The 21,463-nt window shown below is 43.1% G+C and overlaps 1 protein-coding gene and 1 long non-coding RNA gene across 2 annotated transcripts; one reads left to right on the plus strand and one right to left on the minus strand.

The window, feature by feature from the left end:
- Positions 1–4,211: 4,211 nt before the first annotated feature.
- Positions 4,212–9,376, plus strand: LOC118384610 (uncharacterized). Its single transcript, XR_004825853.2, has 4 exons — positions 4,212–6,935; positions 8,059–8,107; positions 8,235–8,412; positions 8,611–9,376. It is a non-coding gene; the product is annotated as an uncharacterized LOC118384610 (long non-coding RNA).
- Positions 9,161–20,098, minus strand: zgc:65811 (uncharacterized protein LOC393524 homolog). Its single transcript, XM_035771281.2, has 9 exons — positions 19,950–20,098; positions 18,659–18,780; positions 15,485–15,587; positions 15,161–15,258; positions 13,817–13,891; positions 13,544–13,645; positions 13,300–13,389; positions 11,531–11,614; positions 9,161–11,314 (listed from the first exon to the last, which is right to left on the minus strand). The coding sequence occupies exons 2-9, from the start codon at positions 18,722–18,724 to the stop codon at positions 11,147–11,149; spliced, it is 786 nt and encodes a 261-aa protein (XP_035627174.2). The 5' UTR covers positions 18,725–18,780; positions 19,950–20,098; the 3' UTR covers positions 9,161–11,146.
- Between the last annotated feature and the right edge of the window lie 1,365 nt (positions 20,099–21,463).

The following is a 21,463-nucleotide window of genomic DNA, read 5'->3' on the forward strand; positions in this document are numbered from 1 at the left end:
TGAAATCCAGACATACATATTTCTTGCTTTGAAACGTTGAAAAGAAAACAACTCCTGACTGTTGGTAGCTAGGCAACTCACAATATGAGTCATCACTCTGCCTCGCCCATCAACCCCCTCTCCTCCCCTGTACACTCCTCTTCATGTAGCCTATTGAATAGTGTGGTTCAGTTAGTGTACATTATGCTCAGTTTCAATGAATTCCCTGTTACTTACGGGTCCTTGAAAATTACAGTAGTTAGTATGCAGATGTCTGATAAAAGAGGAAAGTACAGTGTTTTTGTTTTTCAGTCACTCTTCGGCCTACTGCTGTCTGTACAATTCATGCCACTGTACTGTTCGGTTGATAATGATCAACATTGATGTTGTCATGTGGTGACACAGTGTCACTATGACTATAATAGCAATGGTTATAGTGATGATATTACAAAGGAAACGCTAAATAAAATCCCTATGATGCACAAATTTGCAAGATGGCATAGCTTTAAGGGACATGAAGCCCAATGTAGTAACAGAACAGATAAGAAATGTAGCGACTCGTTGTTTTGGTTGTTCCAACAACTGTTTACATTCAATACAAAATATTTCAGGGCAGTTCCCACACAAAAAAATACTACAGTTTACTATAGTACTTACTATACAATTCTATAGAAAACTATTTTCCACACTGTAGTATCCCTCAATCGTGTAGTGCTTACTATAGAATGTTATAGTATACTGTAGAATAATATACTCCACACTGTAGTATCCCTTGATCATATGTAGTACTTACTATATAATTTTCTTGTATACTACACCTCACACTGTAGTATCCTTCGATTATATATATATATATATATATATATATATTCTGTCAGATATTATAGTAAATATTACTACAGTATTATCCCCCCTACACTACAGTGTCTGCAAAAACACTAGTTTTTAATTTGCATATACCCCAACCATTCCCCTCCCCCATATCCCAATTTGTGTCAGCCATCAGTGAGAAACCTACATGCCAAGTATAGATCATTTGTTGTGTTCCCTACAGGTTACAGAAGAGCTGAAGTATCTGTTCAGGCTCCAGTCCTACCTACATACAGGTTATGGAACATTTGCTCTTTTAGTATTTCAGGAGGTTTCCTCAAGGAGAAAGACCCCACTTGTATGTCAAAGATACAAAAACAATACAGTACAGTACATAATACACTACTCTGCTAAAACACTACGGTGAATACTATAGTGTATAAATATAGTAATACTACAGTATTTATACCATAGTATACTATAGTATTACCTCATGTTGGTTGGTACAAAAGCAGGTTCCCAAACCCATACATTCAAAAGTGAAACTTGGTTAGGGTCAGGTTCACCTCTCAGCAATTGCTGATGTTCTTGTGGTACAGCAGATGATGGTTTATTTTCCTCCCATAATAACAAAGCAAAGTTATAGGAACTGTGTGAGGTTACTTGGCCATACCAGGGTAAGGGTACAACGGTCAGAGGCTCCGCGGGGGGGGATTGGATCATTCAATGTGTGCTTTGGACTTGCATATGACAATGCCACCCTCTTGTGGAGTGAAGAGAGCGTGTCATCTCTAACGTAATTGTGATTAAGTGTCAATTTGATTTTGTATTATGGTAAATTATATAGCAAGCCTGAAATTATATATCCCTGTAGAACTGACAAGCATAATTGGAATCGGCATGCCATTGTTGAGAATAATTGCCAGTTAAGACTACTTGAATACGTGAATACATGTGGTATATACATTTCCCTTTTGCCTCGTCCCAGTGTGTTGATGCACGTTGAGAAACAATGATATTGGCAATGTATTTTAAACAACAAGTGTACGGTATCCTCCTACTTTACATTCTCACGAGTTTCGGGTAGAAAACGGATGCGTTTTCAACCTAGAATGATGGTATTCAACGATAAGAACGGCAAGTACCATGCCAAACAACACGAGGAGAAGCATTCGGAAGATTTGCCATTTAAATCATACAGTAATAGCGATTGCAATCAAGGAAAATTTCAGAATTTACATCGTGAAAAGTTTTCCATCACAGGAAACGATGAGAACCACTCAGATTCAGTAAACTCCAGGTAAGCTATAAGTGGGCTTTGTTTGTCATGTAGGCTATTCTACCATTCAACCTATCCCGTTTAGTTTGACTTGCCACGTATTTCCTTTCTCAAAGTATGCATAATAGGCTAATGTTATGTATGTTTTAGGAGTGCGTGCAGGAAAGATCCGAGTTCGAGGTGAGATAGCGAAAGCAGAGAGCTGGTTGAGAACGGAGCCAGAGGTAGAATGTGGAGATGAGACTATGACCCTCGCTTTCAGAGGGAGAAGAGCCCTACATCTGCTAGTAGACCGATGTAATTCGGACAGTGACCTATCCCGTTGATCATGACTCTCAGTTCCGTTACACATTAGTCGTTAGATAAAGGTGTCTTCTGTACAGCGGAGTTTTTTTAAAGAGCCCTGACGCTCGGTCTGAACAGTATCTCACATCGCTTGGGGTAGGGTATTATAAGCATAAGGACCTTCCTTATCTTTCATATCAGCAAGACATAATTTATAAAAACAAAAACTTAAATTGATACACACCTTTTTATAGCGTTAGGGTTCCCCAGCCTAGACGAGACATAGTAAATGTGAATCTGGGACACTCAAATTAGTTTGGTATGGTTAACTTTACTTAACTTTACTTAACTTTAACCTTAATCCCTAGACTAGCTGAAGTTAGCCATTTTTTTCATACAAATGAATACATACCATACGAAACATACGAATACATACCATACGGAGTGTCACGGATTTACGTACAGAATCACACGGAAGACAGTGGACTATTTAGCTAATTAGCTTTCTGCGTCTCTGAACACCTTTGTGTAAATGGAAAACGGACGCCACGAACTTGAGTCGTCACTAAAAAAAATACTATTGGCTGCAACTGTGTTAAAAACAGTGTACAGTCATTTCATTTGTGAAATGATTTTGATGTGATATGAAAGTAGAGGGATTTATGTTTCTAGAAACATACTGCAATTGAAAATTGATTCACTTTTTAGATGGAGTATTTGACTATTTTGACTTCCAGAGCCAATTCGCCTTTAACAAAACATGTAAGGTCCTTGGACTATAAGGAGTAAAGTTAGCCCAATAATGGACTAAAAGGAGCTGACCACAAGGTGTGTGGGTGTGAATGATGCATAACTAGGCTATTCTATTCATTTGTCCTCTTGCCTTTAGCGAATGCCTCTGCTGTCACCTTGGCCCAACTACCCTCTGCATGTGGCTACTCTGTCGAGTGGACATGGCGAGACCTGATGTTTGTGGTACCTTATAATGACTGTCACATCAAGCAAGAAGAGGTAAAGTAGCACTCACCCCCCTCTCCCCTTAAAAGTAACTTGATGTCCATAGTCGCAATCCATTCTCCGAACTTGTCAGACTGGCAGGTGAAAACTGTTCTGTGACTGTCATTCTGTCAACATAAAAGCTTTTTCTATTGTTCTTCACACACCATTATTCACTCCTTACCTGTGGCCTGCGGTGCTGCTGACAGGATGGTAGTTATGTGTTGCCTCTGATCTGGAGAGGGACCCCTGTGTAGATGTCCTGCCCAGTGTCTCATGCCCTGGCCCCCTCCTCACTCTGCTGCTCGTCTCAGGGAATGACTGTCAGACTGCAAGTTCATGGAGCCAAAGAGGAGCTCCGAGTCCAGGGTAAGTGTGGAGTTATATAGTATAATTTATCACAATTGTACTCCGCCTGCACACTATGGCTGCTGAACAGACAGATTTAGAGGCATAATTTGGACTGAATCCAATGTTTCTGTAACTATATTTCTACTGCTATCATGAGTCTATAGGGATACTGTCAGGTCTGTATGTGAGCTGTGTTGGTTTCCCCCTGCAGTTCGAGGAAAATGGACGCCACTGCTTTCCCTGGCCCTGCAGTGTGGCTACAGTATGGACAGGCAACATGGAGAGCTGCTCATATCTGCACCCTTCACTGCCTGTGGGATCACATCAAAGGTGAGCCGTGGCACTCCTATTGCGCTATGACATGGGATGGAAATGATGACTCGGGGCTACTTGACTTGTCCTTTTTGCTTTTACATGAAATTTGCTAAACCAATTTCTTTGCTTAATAAGGTTGTGTTTTACACTGAGTGAACAAAACATTAGGAACACCTGCTCTTTCCATGAGACTGACCAGGTGAAAGCTCCCTTTTAGGCCTTGAGACATGGATTGTGTATGTGTGCCGTTCAGAGGGTTGAATGGGCAAGACAAAAGATTGCAGTGCCTTTGAACGGGGTATGATAGTAGGTGCCAAGCGCACCGATTTGTCAAGATGCACATCATGTGCACATCGATCACTCTAGTGTTAATTTGCTAAATTGAAATTACTTCGCTACTATGGCCTACTTATTGCCAGACACCGTATATAGACTTTTCTCTATTGTTGACTGTACTTTTGTTTATTCCATGTGTAACTCTGTTGTTTGTGTCGCACTGCTTTCCTTTATCTTGGCCAGGTCGCAGTTGTAAATGAGAACTTGTTCTCAACTGGCCTACCTGGTTAAATAAAGGTGAAATAAAAAAAAGAACTGCAACGCTGCTGGGGTTTTCATACTCTAATGTTTCCTGAGTGTATCAAGGATGGTCCACCACCAAAAGGACATCCAGCCAACTTGACACAACTGTGGGAAGCATTGGGAGTCAACATGGGACAGCATCCCTGTGGAACGCTTTCAACACCTTATAGTCCATGCCCCGAAGAATTGAGTCTGTTCTGAGAGAAAAACTGGGTGCAAATCAATATTAGGAAATGTGTTCCTAATATTTGTACGCTCAGTGAAATAATAATTTCCCCACCTAACTGAAATAATGTACATTTTCTTCCAGGATAGAAAATACACACTCTCTTCAAGTAGGAGAGAAAGCCGTCACACTGGCCTGTCCTTCTTCTCTGCCTGACCAAGTAATACAACCCCTCCGACCTGCAGTAAATTTCCCCATTATATAACTATGGGCCCAACAAACTCAGTTTCCTCAACCCTGCTGTCTAACCCTTCTTCCATAACCCTGTCTTACCCAGTGCTTCACCCATCCTTCCCATTCAATCCCCTGCCCACATTGCCTCCTGATCAGCCTCCCAGCCCTGGTATCCATGTTACTTCTCCCTTGACTACAGGCCCTTCTGTCCATCCTCCCCTGGCTCAGCGTCTTCAGGCCTACCCATTCTATTAGTATTACTACCTCCACAAGATGCCCCTCAGTGAGTCATACCAGTCACCCCTCTCCTCTAGTCCCCCCACTCAACTCCCAACTACAGGCCACACTGAGTTGAAGCGTGGCCACACTCCTATCCCAAGCCACCCCAACTACAATAACCCCCATTTTACTCAGTATTCTTCCACTACAGCTGGTCATCCAGTTCACTCTGAAGCCCCCACTCTCCGAACCCCTGAGTATACTCTCCACCCATACTAGCATCACCCCAAAATCCCTATGCTTGAGCCACCTCAAGGGCCCAGTCCTGGTGCCAAGATGGGTACTTCCACCAATGGTCCTCAGGTTGAACCACCTGCCCCTCACACCCCTAACCCGGTGTTTCCACACTACTACCTCAACCACCCCAAAGTGCCTCCCAACCCACCCAACTCCCTCAGCCTGATAGCCCTGCCTCTCACTCCTCTACTCTCCCTGTTAGCAGTTCACAAACACACCGTAGAACTCCTGTTCCTCATGTGCCTCACCCTCCACCCTATCCTCACTACTACACCCCACAAACACCCAGTGGTGAAGTCAAGAGATCCCATCACCCTGTGAATGACCCTTTTATTCATCTTCAACCTTTGAAACCTATCACTTCCCCTAACTCATCTCCCACCTTAACAGAGATCCCATTCTACCAATAGACTCTTAATTTTCCCTACAAGCCTCCACTGATCCAGAAACACAGAATTGGTCTCCAGACCAACAATCCCTCTAGACCCACGGACGAACATCCTCCAGTTGTCCCATCTCCCCCTGCGTCGTCTCCTGATCAAAGTGGAAAGTCACACCCTCATGGTCACCTGAAATGGCCTCCACAACAACAGCCCTCCAATTCACACACAAGCCCAGAGTCTGTCTACCAGTTCAACCTCTGTTGCCCGTGCTGCAACCCAACCTCTTCTCTTTCCAAACTTCCCCCCGTTGTACTACCTCCATCTCAAATCACCCATCAGCAACCCTCAACAAGAACAAACCCCTGTTACTGTCCTCCCCACTGCTCCGCCTGCATCCTCTTCAACCTCTACTCCAGCATCTGGCCATCCAGTTTATCCACACTACTGCGATCACACATACTATTACTACTCAATGCCTTATGATCCATACAGATTACCCCAACCTGTTGATCATGCATCTTCTGCCCCATCGAAAGGAGCTCCGACTCCTCCATCTCAGACCTCTGCTCCTCACAGTATGGAGACTTCTCACCAACTAGCCCTTCCATATGACTACGCCCAGGCCAAAATGCCTATCGAGATTACTACCCAACCTCTGCCTTCTCCTGCCACTAACAGTCCTCAAACCTCCACTCCAACCCCAGAATCTACAGCTCCTGAAATCCCACCTTTTCCCTTTGACCCTTACTACTTCTACTACCATCCTGGAATGTCCATCTACGACCAGGACCAAAGCTATGATCCCAGTACACATGCCGAAAAGACATCAGGGCCTCAAGCTTCCCTAGATTCTGACCATTATAGAAGGGGAAGATTTGCCCACACTCCTGTGGCGAGTCCAACCCATGCACCCCATCCTACCACCAACCCCATTCATAACCCCTCACACCATCACATCATTCATCCACAACCTTCAACCATTCCTTCCCCTCATCGTCCCAACCCAGGGCCCCTGGAGATCTGCTAGACACAGTGATGAAAGGTAAGTCTTCATCTTGAATATTTCTACTGTATGTGTGAACTGAACCACTATTGAAAGGCTGTGGTTCTCATATCAGTGCAGGCACTATAAAGAGCCACAAGAGGGGACCTCACCTCTACTAGGTGATCCTGGAGACCACCGTGTAATTGGTTTCACTTCAGTATCAAACATCCACTTTCTTATGTAGAAGTTCATAAACCTGGTTTGTCACACCAGTATCGTTTCCTTTTCCTCCATACAAACCCTGGTTTAAAAGCCGATACACACACACACACCCTGTGGCTTGTCCGACCATGACTGTGACGGCTCTTTAGGTTGCTGCTCTTACCTTGTGAATGGTTAGTCTCTCGATCTCAAGCTACTGGTCTTGGTGTTGCTATGGAGAAGCCGTAACAGTTGGCTGTTTGGTGTTTCGCTGACATCAAAGCACATCCCAGAGGAAGATCTAAGATAGGAGGAGAGGAAGTGGTCTTCCAGCGTGTCCAAGGCCATGTGCACATGCTTGGTATTTTGGGAATGTCCGTTTTCAAACTGCTTTGCTACTCATTAGTGTGTGTGTCAACCCTCAGTGTACATCGGGGCGTCAATTTGTCTTTGCGGGCACTGGCTCTCTGGTGGTTTGGTCATGGTCAGGCCATGGTTTGGTCATGGTTTGGTCAGGCCATGGTTTGGTCATGGTCAGGCAATGGTTTGGTCATGGTCAGGCCATGGTTTGGTCATGGTCAGGCCATGGTTTGGTCATGGTCAGGCCATGGTTTGGTCATGGTCATGGCCAGGGTTTGGTCATGGTCAGGCCATGGTTTGGTCATGGCCATGGTTTGGTCATGGTCATGGCCAGGGTTTGGTCATGGTCAGGCCATGGTTTGGTCATGGTCAGGTCATGGTTTGGTCATGGTCCACTTGTTGGAGTTCAACGCTCTACTTTCCACACAACATAAACACAGCACCATGTCTGAAGACTCACCTGTCCGCTTGAACAAATGGTTCAAATCCCCAGCAAATGTATTTCATTATTTTTCCCAGAAGTTACCATTTGAATGCTAATGCTTTCAAACCATGATGATGAACTTGCAATCCTTTAGTACATATGGGATAGTGTAACATGAGCTTGTCTTCTGTGTAGGTTGGAGTGCAGGTCTTCTCCTGATTCTCCAGGGAGGGTGAGGTACCAGGTGAGGAACACCACCCCAGTCCCCACTCAGGGCTCATTGGCTGTCGAGCTACTCTGAGGAGCGGGTTTTATCATACTGTATCTGCCAACTAACCACTAACCCTCCCCATGTTTACCTCTGCCTGTAGATGAGCACTACAGCAGCTTCTACTCAGAGAAACATCGACCACTCAGTCTACTTCAGGGGCGACCTCTGCACCTGGAGGTGAGTCTGCTGAGCCCCCCAGACATGGACCCTGGCCTGGTGCACTACTGTCTGGCCTACCCAGACACACCACGGGCCCGCTGGCTGCTCATCTATGATGGGTAGGTTGTTCCACTCTAGTTCCTGTTTGTTTACATGCAACAGCACAGAGAAAGCACTGCAAAGATGCATGAAATATCCATATTCTATAGGTTTTTCCACAGCACCTGCTGCTCAGCTCCACTAAGTAACTGTCCATATAGTGAACAGGCAATTATTGTCTGAAGAAAACCTCCACATTGTTTTGTCTTGTTTTTCAGCTGTCCCAGCCGTGGTGACGCCCAGGCTCCTCCCCCACCCCGCCACACCCGGAGGCTCACAATCACCACCTTCCAGTCTTTACCCACAGGAAGTCACTCCCACCTGGAGGGCGAGGTCAGTTTCAGCCAATGGGGTCATATTATAGACAGAGTTTGATTCAGTGCATTTGAATGTGTTCTCCTGTCCTCGTCCACAACAGCTCTACTTCATGTGCTCCCCAGCAGATGGGGACTGTATTGAGGGTTGCTTCAGTGGTTGAATTAACACTCCTATAATGGCTTGGACAATTTGGAGCACAAGGTGGGAGTATAAACCATCCATTTCTTGAAGTTATTATAATGTACTGTATTAATACTGAAGTGCTCAAATGTACTTGTTTCTTACAGTATTCAACTTGACACTCATGTCTAAGTGACATTAACTATTACTCATTTGTAGGATCAAACCTGGACAACTGAACAAATACACATTTACTCACAATTGGTCAATGATTTGTTCTCCTCCAGCACTTATTCAGTCTGGCAGTAAGCACAATGACATCAGACAAGAGGGGATGAAACACTTTATATTAACAAAAAGCTCCACAGTTGGTGCAGAATCTCAGTACAAGAAGTGTCACTACAGACCCTGGTTCGATTCCATCACAACCGGCCGGGATTGGGAGTCCCATAGGGCGGCGCACAATTGGCCTAGCGTCGTTAGGGTGTGGCTGTCTTTGTAAATAAGAATTTGTTAACCGACTTGCCTAGTTAAATAAAAAAGAAACGTTACACAGTCAGTATTAGCTTGCAACAGAACATAAGCGGTTCTCACAGTGCAAAACAAGTGTTGGAAATTGAAAATCTATTAAAAAAAAGACTCCCTACAAGACAATTGACCTGGTTAGGTACACCATTGGGCCCACTCCTGCGTTTACTGGGCAACACTTTGGCTAGTGTACCAAGGCACTCCATATGAAGTGTTTATTCTATCACACTCAGCCTCCTCCATTACAACTGCTGCTTGACAGGGCATTCAGGGAGATAATTCCCAATAGCAATAAGGTTTGAGTGACTCAAAATTACAAGGAAATGTATCCTAGTTGCATACATTAGTTTGCTTATAAAAATCAGTTCACATGCTAGAAATTGGCATCAACGTAATAGAATAAGTCAAGCAAATTTGAACGTTCCAGAGACATATTTAAGGATCCCTGACTCAACTTTGTATATGGTATCATCCGACGTCAACATCCAAACATGGAATGAAGAAATCAAAGGTGTTTCATATCACCTCAGAGCGTACAAGTGGAGCTGAAGTTGGAGGATTAGTATTGTGAAGAATGATTTAAGATGTTAATTAACTACATTGTTAATAAATGTACTCAATTTGGCATGGAGACTACCAACTACAGAACAATCCAGTTCGCAGTTAAATCCTTGTAAAAATTAACCTTAAGAAATACATTTTCTAGGATCACAATTCTGTCAGCAGTACATTGATATGTATTGCAACACAGACATGATTCTAAACTGATGTGATTAAAGGGAAAGGTCAACATGTTGGACAGTGAATTAAAAAAAAAAAAGCATGAGCAGCTTCACTTCTCTGATTACAGTCGTGCCCTCAGTCATACAGAGCATTGAATATCTAATAAAATGGCCCCTTTCATGTAAGCAGCATTCATGTCAGCAAGAGCAGCTATTCATGTCAGCAAGAGCAGCTATTCACTAACATTTGATAAGTGATTAAAAAGATAGTTTAAAAACAAAAAGAAGAAGATTAAGGACTACAGTGGGAAGAGGGGCAGAACAAACAGCTGCTACAGAGCAACAGTGTCTTGTCTGCCCTGTTCATATGTCATCTAAATGGATGGTGTGGTCTCATTCTTCTGAGCGCTGCTAATGGCATGTCAAGATGATCTAGAGTCCTGACCAGCTACGCAAATGAATGAAAGCTAATTAGGACATCCATTTTTATTGGGCGCCTCTCCAGAAGTATTATGTGAAAGGATGGGGTGATGATCACTGAATGACAACTATCTGGTTTGGTCTCCTAGTGGAGAAAACTGTGTTTGAATATGGTGGTGGTCCTGTCCCCTCAATACACAGCCTGGCTGTGGTACAGGGGGCAGAGAGGTGACTCCTCTTGATCTGTTTCGTGAGGATGCTGCAGCACACCAGGGCTGTGATGTAGGAGCAACAGGAGGAGGTGGGGATGCAGGGAGGAAAGGGTTAAGCAGAATGGGATCAGATAAAGAGAGCAGGGTGGAGCAATCACCCCCCCATCACCTTCAGGATTAGACCACATGCTGCAACAGGGTGAGATTCATTAGTGCAAATCCCCACCTAAAATAGGGCATCTGAGACAAGCAAATGTACCAAAGGAGTGTGAATTGAAGACGAGAAACACAAATTCCAGACATTTAAATGGGACAAGTTGGAAAGCTTGCAGTGAGACTAGACATTGACCTTACTGAGCAGTGGAAAGAAAGAATCTGTGTGCAAGGAAAGACGCATAGATCATTAGTGTAAATAAAGATGGAGGGGTAAGGAGTTACAGTGCATCAGCCACAGGTATGATGACAGGGAGCGGGGAAAAGACCACAGGGTCCTGGTTAGGGGGGGAGAGGACAGTAGAGGAGAGGAGGATGTAGGGGGGAGGAGAGGACTGGGAGCGCTGGATCTCTTTGCTGAGGAGGGAGCTGCACACCAGGGCAAAGATCTGAAAGGATGGAGAGAGGGAAAGGGAGGGGAGGGATGGTATAGGATGGGAGAAACAGACACAGGTATGGGTTTATAACAAAGGAGAAGCAGAGGGTTGGTTTGCTTCAACTCCTCTGACAATCAGTTTCATCAAATTCAGTGCATTTCTAACCCTGCAGCAACATCTACCCTGGTTAACAAATTTGTCCACTGAACTGTGTGTAGTATTGCCTACCAGCATAGCAGCAGTCCCAAGGAAGAGGCCCATCACCAGAGGCGCTTTGGACTCAAAGAGGTTGACGATCACTGTGGGGCAGGCCTGCAGGGGGACAGAGACACCAGAGGGGGACAGGTTAGGTCATTGGGCAGAGCAGAGATATGGAAATCTAGGCCAGGCTCCTCGATGCCTCCATAGTAGAATAAATAAAGTAACAAATGTAATTTGTCAGTCGACGGATTATTTTACATGTTTTTATTATAGTCAGTTATACAGTCAATGAGAAATGACTGAATCGGGCCTCCCGGGTGGCGCAGTGGTTTAAGGCACTGCATCGCAGTGCTAGCTGTGCCACCAGAGATTCTGGGTTCCCTTGTCTCATCGCGCACTAGTGACTCCTGTGGCGGGCCGGGCGCAGTGCACGCTGACCAGGTTGCCAGGTGTATGGTGTTTCCACCGACACATTGGTGCGGCTGGCTTCCGGGTTGGATGTGCGCTGTGTCAAGAAGCAGCGCGACTAGGTTAGTTTGTGTTTCGGAGGACACCCGAGTCCGTACGGGAGTTGCAGCGATGAGACAAGACTAACTACTACCAATTGGATACCACGAAATTGCGGAGAAAAAAAAGGGGTAAAAAAAAAAAAAGGACTGAATCATATGCACCTGTAAAGGGCCGGTAATGTCGAGTGAAACAAAATGGTCCCAGTAAGCAAAATGACGTTGAAAATCTGCCTAAAATACGTATTTTCCCAGACGTTGAAGTAATGTTCAATTTTGGTTCTGTATTTTATGGCACGTTGAAAAATACATAATTTCCGGACTTTCATATCAGTTTTATTTTCAGTTCTGAATGGAAGTTGAAAATGTGTCGTTTATAGACGTCTATGTTTGGACCAAATCAAGGCCGGTCCACACCAGACGAAATCTGATTTGGTTCGGACTGGACCAAAAATCAGTGTCCGTGGACATTAATGAAGGTTGCACCAAATCTGAACCAAACATAGATGATTGGACCATCTATGATTGGTTTTTGGTCCAATGTCTGTGGACGTGGAAATTAAGGCCGGTCCGGACTGCACCAAGAAAAAAAAGATGTTGGGCCAGTTGTGCGTTGCCCTACGGACCTCCCGGTCGCGGCCGGTTGCAACAGAGCCTGGGCGCGAACACAGAGTCTCTGGTGGCACAGCTGGCGCTGCAGTACAGCGCCCTTAACCACTGCGCCACCCGGGAGGCCCTGATCATGACAATTTCACTCAGAAGCTGAAACTCCTGCACAGCAGATGTGACTAGCCTGATTGTCCATTTTCCTGTTTTTCATTTTCCATTTTCCACCTGTCCTGTTTTTAGGATATGTTGTTAACGTGTAAGCACGTTTGATTGGGTGCCAATTAGGTTCTTTGATCGGAGAAATCCGCATGTTGTAAAAGTGTCCATCTCATTACATTGTCATATATTATCTCCAGCCTGTAGGCTACAGAAAAAGGCCACATACTCTTTTTACCATATCCTGTATTTGCTACATGATTTATGCTAGATTTGATGGAATGTTGGTGGAGCGCCGCAACAATGCATTTCTCCAACAGCACCCTGGAGAGGTGCGCTGTGAACAGACAAGTGAAAAATGCTGTGCCTTTGAGAAAATGAGCATTGGGCAGCTTCTGCACCTGTAACTTATATTTACTCGCAAATATCCATTGAACGGACAACAATGTATGAAATACATTGAAGTTCAAGCTGCACATGTTTTTTTTAAGTTAATAGGATTTGGCCTATAATGAACACACTCACAGGGAGAGTGAAGGTCTCCAAAAAGCCGGTATCGGGACATGTTCTTTGGACCAAGGGGTCCAAGGCACCAATGAGTCCACAGCAGTGCAACTAGAGAGAGAGAAAGAGAGAGAGAGAGAGAGAGAGAAGGCAAGTGCCATTCAGAATGTGTACATAATTGTTACAATAGAGCTCTGATGGAGTGAAATGTGCCTAACTAAAGCTGTGATGCCATCAATAGTTAGGGAATAGGTTTGATCTTTACCACATTGTGGAACATGGACAGGGTAACAGCCAAGCCAGGGTCTCCTTTGTCCACATACTGAGCGTACACAGTCATATAGAATTTTGCCAGCTGCTCTCCCACCTGCACAGCACAAAGAGAAGACAACAACACATGAGGTAGAGTCACACTGTTGACTACTACCATTTCATGAAATAGCACAGGGTTTGGTGATCAGCGTGAAAGGGAAGCCTTGGCTTTAAGTTGTTTATCATTCATAATTCTCTCGCTCCCTCTTTCCCTTCCATCTCTCACCTCATCGCTTCTCATGTAGGCAAACACACCGGCTCCAATCTCTAATCCAGCCAGGATAGCCAGCAGGCAGGAAAACTGGGAGGGGCAGGTAAACAGCAGAACACATACAGTATGGATTACCACACATATAACCACAGTATCACTGGATATGTATAAACTCTCCTTTAAATGGACTTATTTCTTATTCGTGTTAACGTTAAATGTATGCACAATAAATCAAGTTGAATTTGAAGTTGCAACAATGAGAAAAGACCATGACCTTTCTGAGAAACTGAAGGTCACTATGTGCCTCTAAAGTAAATCACTGGCTGTCTTCACAAGCTACTCAAGCATAGAAGGGCTAACATTCCTCAACCTGAGTGCTGATTATAATGTGAGAGCGATCACATACTGTATGAAACGCTCAGTCATTCATCCAATAATAAACCACACAGAGAAAGCAATCGCTGCCTCAACATGGCAACAAGAAGCTCTGAGCAAGAAATAATTAGTCTGATTTCTGAACCTGCAGCCAGAAACCAGTTTCAGCTCATCACAGCTGTAAATTAGTAAGTGCATTGCTTTGTCAATCTGAGATATGAAGCAATCATAATTGCATCATCTGTTTCTCTCTGACATCTAGGACTGTAGTGTGTTTCGTAGGGGTTATTTCATGCTGTGAAAGTGTTTTCCAAATCTAGGAGCTTTGTTAGACCCTTTGACTTCTTCCTTGAACTCACTATCCCTAAGAACTGGAAACCTGTCGCAATACCCATGGAATGGTGGTGAACGAGGAAACGGATCACCCACTAAGTTGGTCATACACAAAAATGGATGCCGAGGGCATGTCCTGCAGCAAAGCTTCATACAGGAAGCATGTATTTCCGATCTCAAGCTCTTGTTAAATGGGAGCTTAAAAGTCTCTGGCCTTCTCAGACAGAGGCGAGATTCCCAGTGCTCCTCTATGGTTGGAAAGTGCACCATGGCTCTTGAGGTAGCGGATCAGTTGAGGGATTGATGACAAGTGCTTGCTAGGCCCTTGAGAGGTCAGAGGTGCGGCAAGGAGAACCTGAGAATTCTGTGGCGGGAAAAAGCAGCAGGTTCACTCCACAATCCATGTCACAGATTAGATTTCCACTGGTGCTTTGTGGGTATGGGCTTTGGGTGAAATATTGGGCTGAACAAGTTGAGATACTTTCAAGTAAGGAACTCTTATTAGGAAGTGAAACTAATGCATGTTATTATCTAAGGTTACTTACCTCTGCCCACTCAAGACTCTAAATCAGGGCTGTCAAACACTTTGTACCCCCACTTCAGTGTAGTGTAACAAATGGAAAATGTATGTTTTTATTTGTTGTAGCTTACCACTCCCAATGCAGTCCTATTCTCATTGCATGCTCCATAGTCTCCGAAAACAGCCACGAGCAATATCACTGCTCCTAACGCAATCAACACTGACACACCTACAGTATGAGAGGGAGAAAGAGATGCCCATTTGTCAATATTAGCTGTTCAGCACTAATTATTTTTCAGTAACACTTAAGGTATCCTTTATAAATGATTTAAGTAGTTTATAAGTCATTAATAAACAAAGTTGTATTGTCTGTCTATCCATGGCTAACAGCTGCAAAAAGCTTTCCAAAACATTTGGGGATGAAGTTTGTAGAGAGCAGTGTTGTGTGAGCTCACCGATGACAAACTGTTGTGTGTTGAGGTCTATGTCGAAAAATCCTCTGGTCTCAGAGCTGAACCTCAGCCACAAGCCCAACCCCAACATTGCAAAACCCACCAGCTGTCAGAGGAAGAAACCACAAACTGTGCATGAAACCGGTTGTGCAACCACACCTCAAGATCAGTCTCACACAAGATGCTGCAAATAGTGTAAAAGATGTTATTGTATTAAAGGGATAATTCTGGATTTTGGCAACGAAGCCTGTTAACTATATAAACCCAGCAAAAAAAAAAAAAAGTCCCCTTTTCAGGGCCCTGTCTTTTCAAAGATAATTAGTAAAAATCCAAGTAACTTTAGATCTTATTTGTAAATCGTTTAAACACTGTTTCCCATGCTTGTTCAATGAACATGTACCTGTGGAATGGTCATTAAGACACTAACAGCTTACAGACGGTAGGCAATTAAGGTCACAGTTATGAAAACTTAGGACACTAAAGAGGCCTTTCTACTGACTCTGAAAAACACCAAAAGAAAGATGCCCAGGGTCCCTGCTCATCTGCGTGAATGCGCCTTAGGCATGCTGCAAGGAGGCATGAGGACTGCAGATGTGGCCAGAACAATAAATTGCAATGTCCGTACTGTGAGACGCCCAAGACTCGTCCTCGCAGTGGCACACCACGTGTAACAACACCTGCACAGGATCGGTACCGCCGAACATCACACCTGCGGGACAGGTACAGGATGGCAACAACTGCCCAAGTTACACCAGAAACGCACAATCCCTCCATCAGTGCTCAGAGTATCTGCAATAGACAGAGGCTGGACTGAGGGCTTGTAGGCCTGTTGTAAGGCAGGTCTTCACCAGACATCACCTGCAACAACATTGCCTATGGGCACAAACCCACCGTTGCTGGATCAGACAGGACTGGCAAAAAGTGTTATTCTCTGACGAGTCGCAGTTGTGTCTCACCAGGGGTGATGGTCAGATTCTCAAGTATCGTCGAAGGAATGAGCGTTACACAGAGGCCTGTACTCTGGAGCGGGATTGATTTGGAGGTGGAGGGTCTGTCATGGTCTGAGGCGGTGTGTCACAGCATCATCAAACTGAGCTTGTCGTCATTGCAGGCAATCTCAACGCTGTGCGTTACAGGGAAGACATCCTCCTCCCTCATGTGGTACCCTTTTGCAGGCTCATCCTGACATGACCCTCCAGCATGACAATGCCACCAGCCATACTGCTCGTTCTGTGAGTGATTTCCTGCAGGACAGGAATGTCAGGGTTCTGCCATGGCCAGCGAAGAGCCCGGATTACAATCCCATTGAGCACGTCTGGGACCTGTTGGATCGGAGGGTGAGGGCTAGGGCCATTCTCCCCAGAAATGTCTGGGAACTTGCAGGTGCCTTGGTGGAAGAGTAGGGTAACATCTCACAGCAAGAACTGGCAAATCTGGTGCAGTCCATGAGGAGATGCAATGCAGTACTTAATGCAGCTGGTGGCCACACCAGATACTGATTTGTTACTTTTGATTTTGACACATTATTCCATTTGTTAGACACATGTCTGTGGAACTTGTTCAGTTTGTCTCAGTTGTTGAATCTTATGTTCATACAAATATTTACACATGTTAAGTTTGCTGAAAATAAAACAGTTGACAGTGAGGACGTTTCTTTTTTTGCTGATTTTAGAAAATAGTACCAATTAAAAACCCTTGAATGAGTACATGTGTCCAAACTTTCGACTTGTACTGTATATTGAAAGCAGTAACTCTCCCCTCAATGTACTGTGAACATTTCATAACTCTAGGACCATGAAATGTATTCAAAATAGCTTCTGAAGTTTCATAATTGTATGTTTGTTAATGGAAAAATATGGAAGTTCTTTTCCATTTCCTGAAAAGTTTGTTTTGGAGAAGGTTTTCATCCGACAATGATGATTGGTAACATGATGACAGTAATGTCATCATGTAATGTGAGGTGTAGCACTGTTTAGAAAAAAAGGACTACAAATATAGTCTAGTTTGGGAAAGCTAGATAAACAAGACATTAAGAAAATGTTTCAAGAGGCATTCCTTTCAAAGCACAGAATAAATATTGAACAGAATAGCTTCCTCAGCCAGTGGGCAGGATTAAACTTGTTCAACAAATTAAACAGCACACTTGTGTGATTCCACTCTGCTATTTAAGTTTGTTTTTGTTTATTACTTTTGATTCATTTATATGGGAATTCCCCTGGTTGGATTATCAGTTAGTAGACTAACCACACCTCAATGATGCAGTAAGTCTGTGGTTTTGCATCTGTCGGCTCATATTTCACATACCTGTTCAATGATTTAGGCCTGCTTTTCAGCAGCAAGGTAAATGTGTTGTTACTTCTTTTCTATTCTTATTGCATTTATTGGATATAAAGGCCCGATCAGAAGAGTCACCTAAACGGTTGTGTGGATGAATGCCAACATGTTGAAACAAAATGTCTTACTTATTTCCATTAATGAAGGAGAACTGATGTTTGCATACACTACATACACACGCATACCGAAACACACAGACCTACATCCACATTACACACAATTTGCTGCTGTTACTTTATTTTTACCTTGATCATTATCTATCCTGATGCCTAGTCACTTTACCCTGCCTTCATGTACATATCTACCTCAAATACCTCTGCACATTGATCTGGTACTCCCCGTATATAGCTGCACATTCATTTGGTACTCCCTGTCTGTAGCTCCATTCTCCTGTATTTTATTTCTTGTATTGTTCTTTTAAAACTCTGCATCGCTGGGAAGGGCAAGCATTCCACGGTAAAGTCTACACCAGTTATATTCGGCACATGTCACAAATCCAATTTTATTTTAAGTGGACAACTGTGAGCAATAGACATGAGCTGATACTTTGATGGGAAAGGCGTTTATCAGACAGACAATACATGCAGCCTTTTAATAACAGCAGTGAATCTCTTACCCATACAGAGATGGTTGCAAGGGTCTGGACAAAATTGTAATATGAGATTTAGCTATTTGACTTTAAGTAAAGCTTATTTCCATATCAGTAAATGACAAATGCTGCCTAGGTTGATCAAAGATAAATATACAATGCCCTTTGAGCTATTCACATTTGACATCTCATACACACCAGATACCAATTTGTAATCACTAGGCCTACAGTTTAGTTAGATTATGGATACTTACGGCAAAGAGGATGTTGAAAAGGATGAGGATACACTTGCACAGCTGGCCACATCCGTCCAGTGCCATGATCAAAAGTTTGCTAACACGCTACACTCAGGAAGTCAGAAATACAGTCTAGTGTCCTGGGAAAAGAATGGAAGATATTGTAAACATTTAGATGTTTACAATGTGTGTGAAAAAAAGTGCGGTGATAGGTAATAGAATGTCGAGGTTATGGGCTCAATTTCACGCCATATGTATTGAATTCAAAATAAAATAAATCGTGAACATGAAAAATAAAGTTGAATGTAAACATTTTCGATGATGGGTCAATTGTCAGTCACGGGTCAATGTAGGAATATTAGAACCATGTCTATCTAATACATTTAATGACAAACCATCTAACTACTTTGGCAAACATATTTTTTCGACGCCGGTGTATGCCGAACCAGTTACCAACACCTGCGCCGAACGTTGTGCAACAGGTAATTCATATGTTTACCTAAGTAGTTAGACATACTTCCAATATCCGTACATTATTTGACCCGTGGCAATTGAAGTACGTTAGCTAAAACGAAGTGACGTCAGACCGTCTACCCAAGTAGGCAATAGAAAAAAGCCTGTCTATCATGTTCATTGATTGGGTTTAAGACGAACAGTCACTCCAAAACTAGCGAACGCCTACTAAATCCAGGCAGCCCCGCCCCTAAACCCCGCCCTTCACGGAAAAATAATAACGCAACAACTCGCAATCGAAAAGCATGGCAGTGAGTAGCGTAACCAAAAGCTAGTACATGTAGGCAAGAGCGTAGGAAAAAAAATGTATTCAATAGGATTGGTTGCTGGGAAAGTTTAACCTAAAATTATTTTTGCATTCGTCTATAAATATTTTTGTTAATAATTTGTCATAAAGTTTTACTCTCGCTTTTAAATTAATTGCTTACAAGTTTTTAGGGTTTTGCTTTTGAAGTCTTATTTTTGTTTACAATTCTATACAATTTGCTTTCAATTGTTTGTTTTTTGATTTCAACATCCATTATTTCAGCTGTCCTCAAATATAATGTTTACATTCTCAGGTTTATTTTTCATGTTCCCGATTTATTTTATTTTGGATTCAATACATAGGGCGTGAAATTGACCCCATACGAGGGTTGGTGGAAGTATTTAGTTAACTATACAGTATCATAGACAGGGTTGAATCATTGCAAGGTAAAATACTTCATTAGGAACATTTGGTAACAGCTCGTGTTTCATCTTCTACCTCGAACTACAGTGAGGGAAATGTAACGCATGCCTTAACAAATACACCTACCTGAATTATTTACGTGCAGATCAGTCTCTTCACACTGCAGAATGTAGCTGCAACACCAACCCGTTCTTAAATTTCAGACGCGTGTGAAGAAAACAATGTATTGTGGGTTTTCGTCTGGTTTAAATCCAACCCCTCAATCCGAATGAATCATTTGATTGGATTAGGTTGTTGAGTGAAGGGTGGCGGGTGGGGGGCAGTACCACCCGGAAAATGGGATTTAGGAGTGGCAATGATGGTGAAATGAAACTTATCTTTGGCCAGTTCTGGGAAAACACTTTCGTTATGCGACAAGCAGGTGTGTTGTGCAGGTAATAATGAGTGAAAATCAGTAAGCAGGTAAGTGTACTGTACAGTTATAGCCACATACAGTATATCAAATAGGCCTTTCATGATCAAATGACCAAATTAAATGTATTTATAAAGCCATTTTTACGTCAGTAGATGTCGCAAAGTGCTTATGGAGAACAGTGATGGGCATTCCGGCTCAGCTCACCAAAAAGAGCCGTTTTTTTTTGGCCCCGAACGGCTTTTAAAAATATATGTTTTGTACAGTTTGCAATAGTTGGACTGATTGATGTTAAAACAATTCTAATTAAATTATTAAATGAAATCATACTCTACCTTAACCACAATGCATTTAAAAATGCATTGGTTTGATATGAAAATGATATTAAACATTTGCATTTAAAGTAGAACCTTTTATTGTATATAAACAAAGTGCATATAAATCTAACAATTCAAAACGAATACAATCTGAACAAAATAATATTGCACCATATCAAAGAAAAATAATGTGCAAAACTAGTCCCTCTTTTCTCTCTCTTTATTGCCATGTTATAACCAGCAACACACAGCAATGCTGACCATATTTTGCTTTTATGAGAGATTTGCATTCAGAAATGCAAGCTGCCTCACTTTTGAGGGGCTGATGTGGTTTCTTCTCTCAGTAATTATTTCGAGAAGGCCCTCTTAGAGGGAACGGATGTGGCCACTGTGCAGTCTCCCTGTCATGACTTTAGTAAGCCGTGGGTAGACAGAGGCCTTGTTCTGCAGATCTTTCAGAACGAATGTGTGCGCTTGAGCATTTAGGCCTATATTAGATTTATTTTTTTGTTCTTTGAATTAGTTAATTCTATTCATTAAAATATTTTGATTATTCATCTTTTTTTAAATTTAGAGTCGGCTCTTCTGATATGCGAGCCGGCTCACAATGTTCACCTACAAGAGACGGCTCTTAGAGCCGACTCGTTCGCAAACGACCCATCACTAATACAGAAACCCAGCCTAAACCCAAAACAGCAAGCAATGCAGAAGCACTGTGGCTAAGAAAAACTCCCTAGAAAGGTAGGAATCTAGGAAGAAACCTAAAGAGGACCCAGGCTCTGAGGGGCGGCCAGTCTTCTGGCTGTGCCAGATGGATATTATAAGAGTACATGGCCATTAAGGTCAGGTAGTTCTTCCAGATTTACAAACATTCATAGATGACCAGCAGGGTCAAATATTAATCACAGTGG

The sequence above is a fragment of the Oncorhynchus keta genome, chromosome 32, assembly GCF_023373465.1.
Source record: "Oncorhynchus keta strain PuntledgeMale-10-30-2019 chromosome 32, Oket_V2, whole genome shotgun sequence".
NCBI lineage: Eukaryota > Metazoa > Chordata > Actinopteri > Salmoniformes > Salmonidae > Oncorhynchus > Oncorhynchus keta.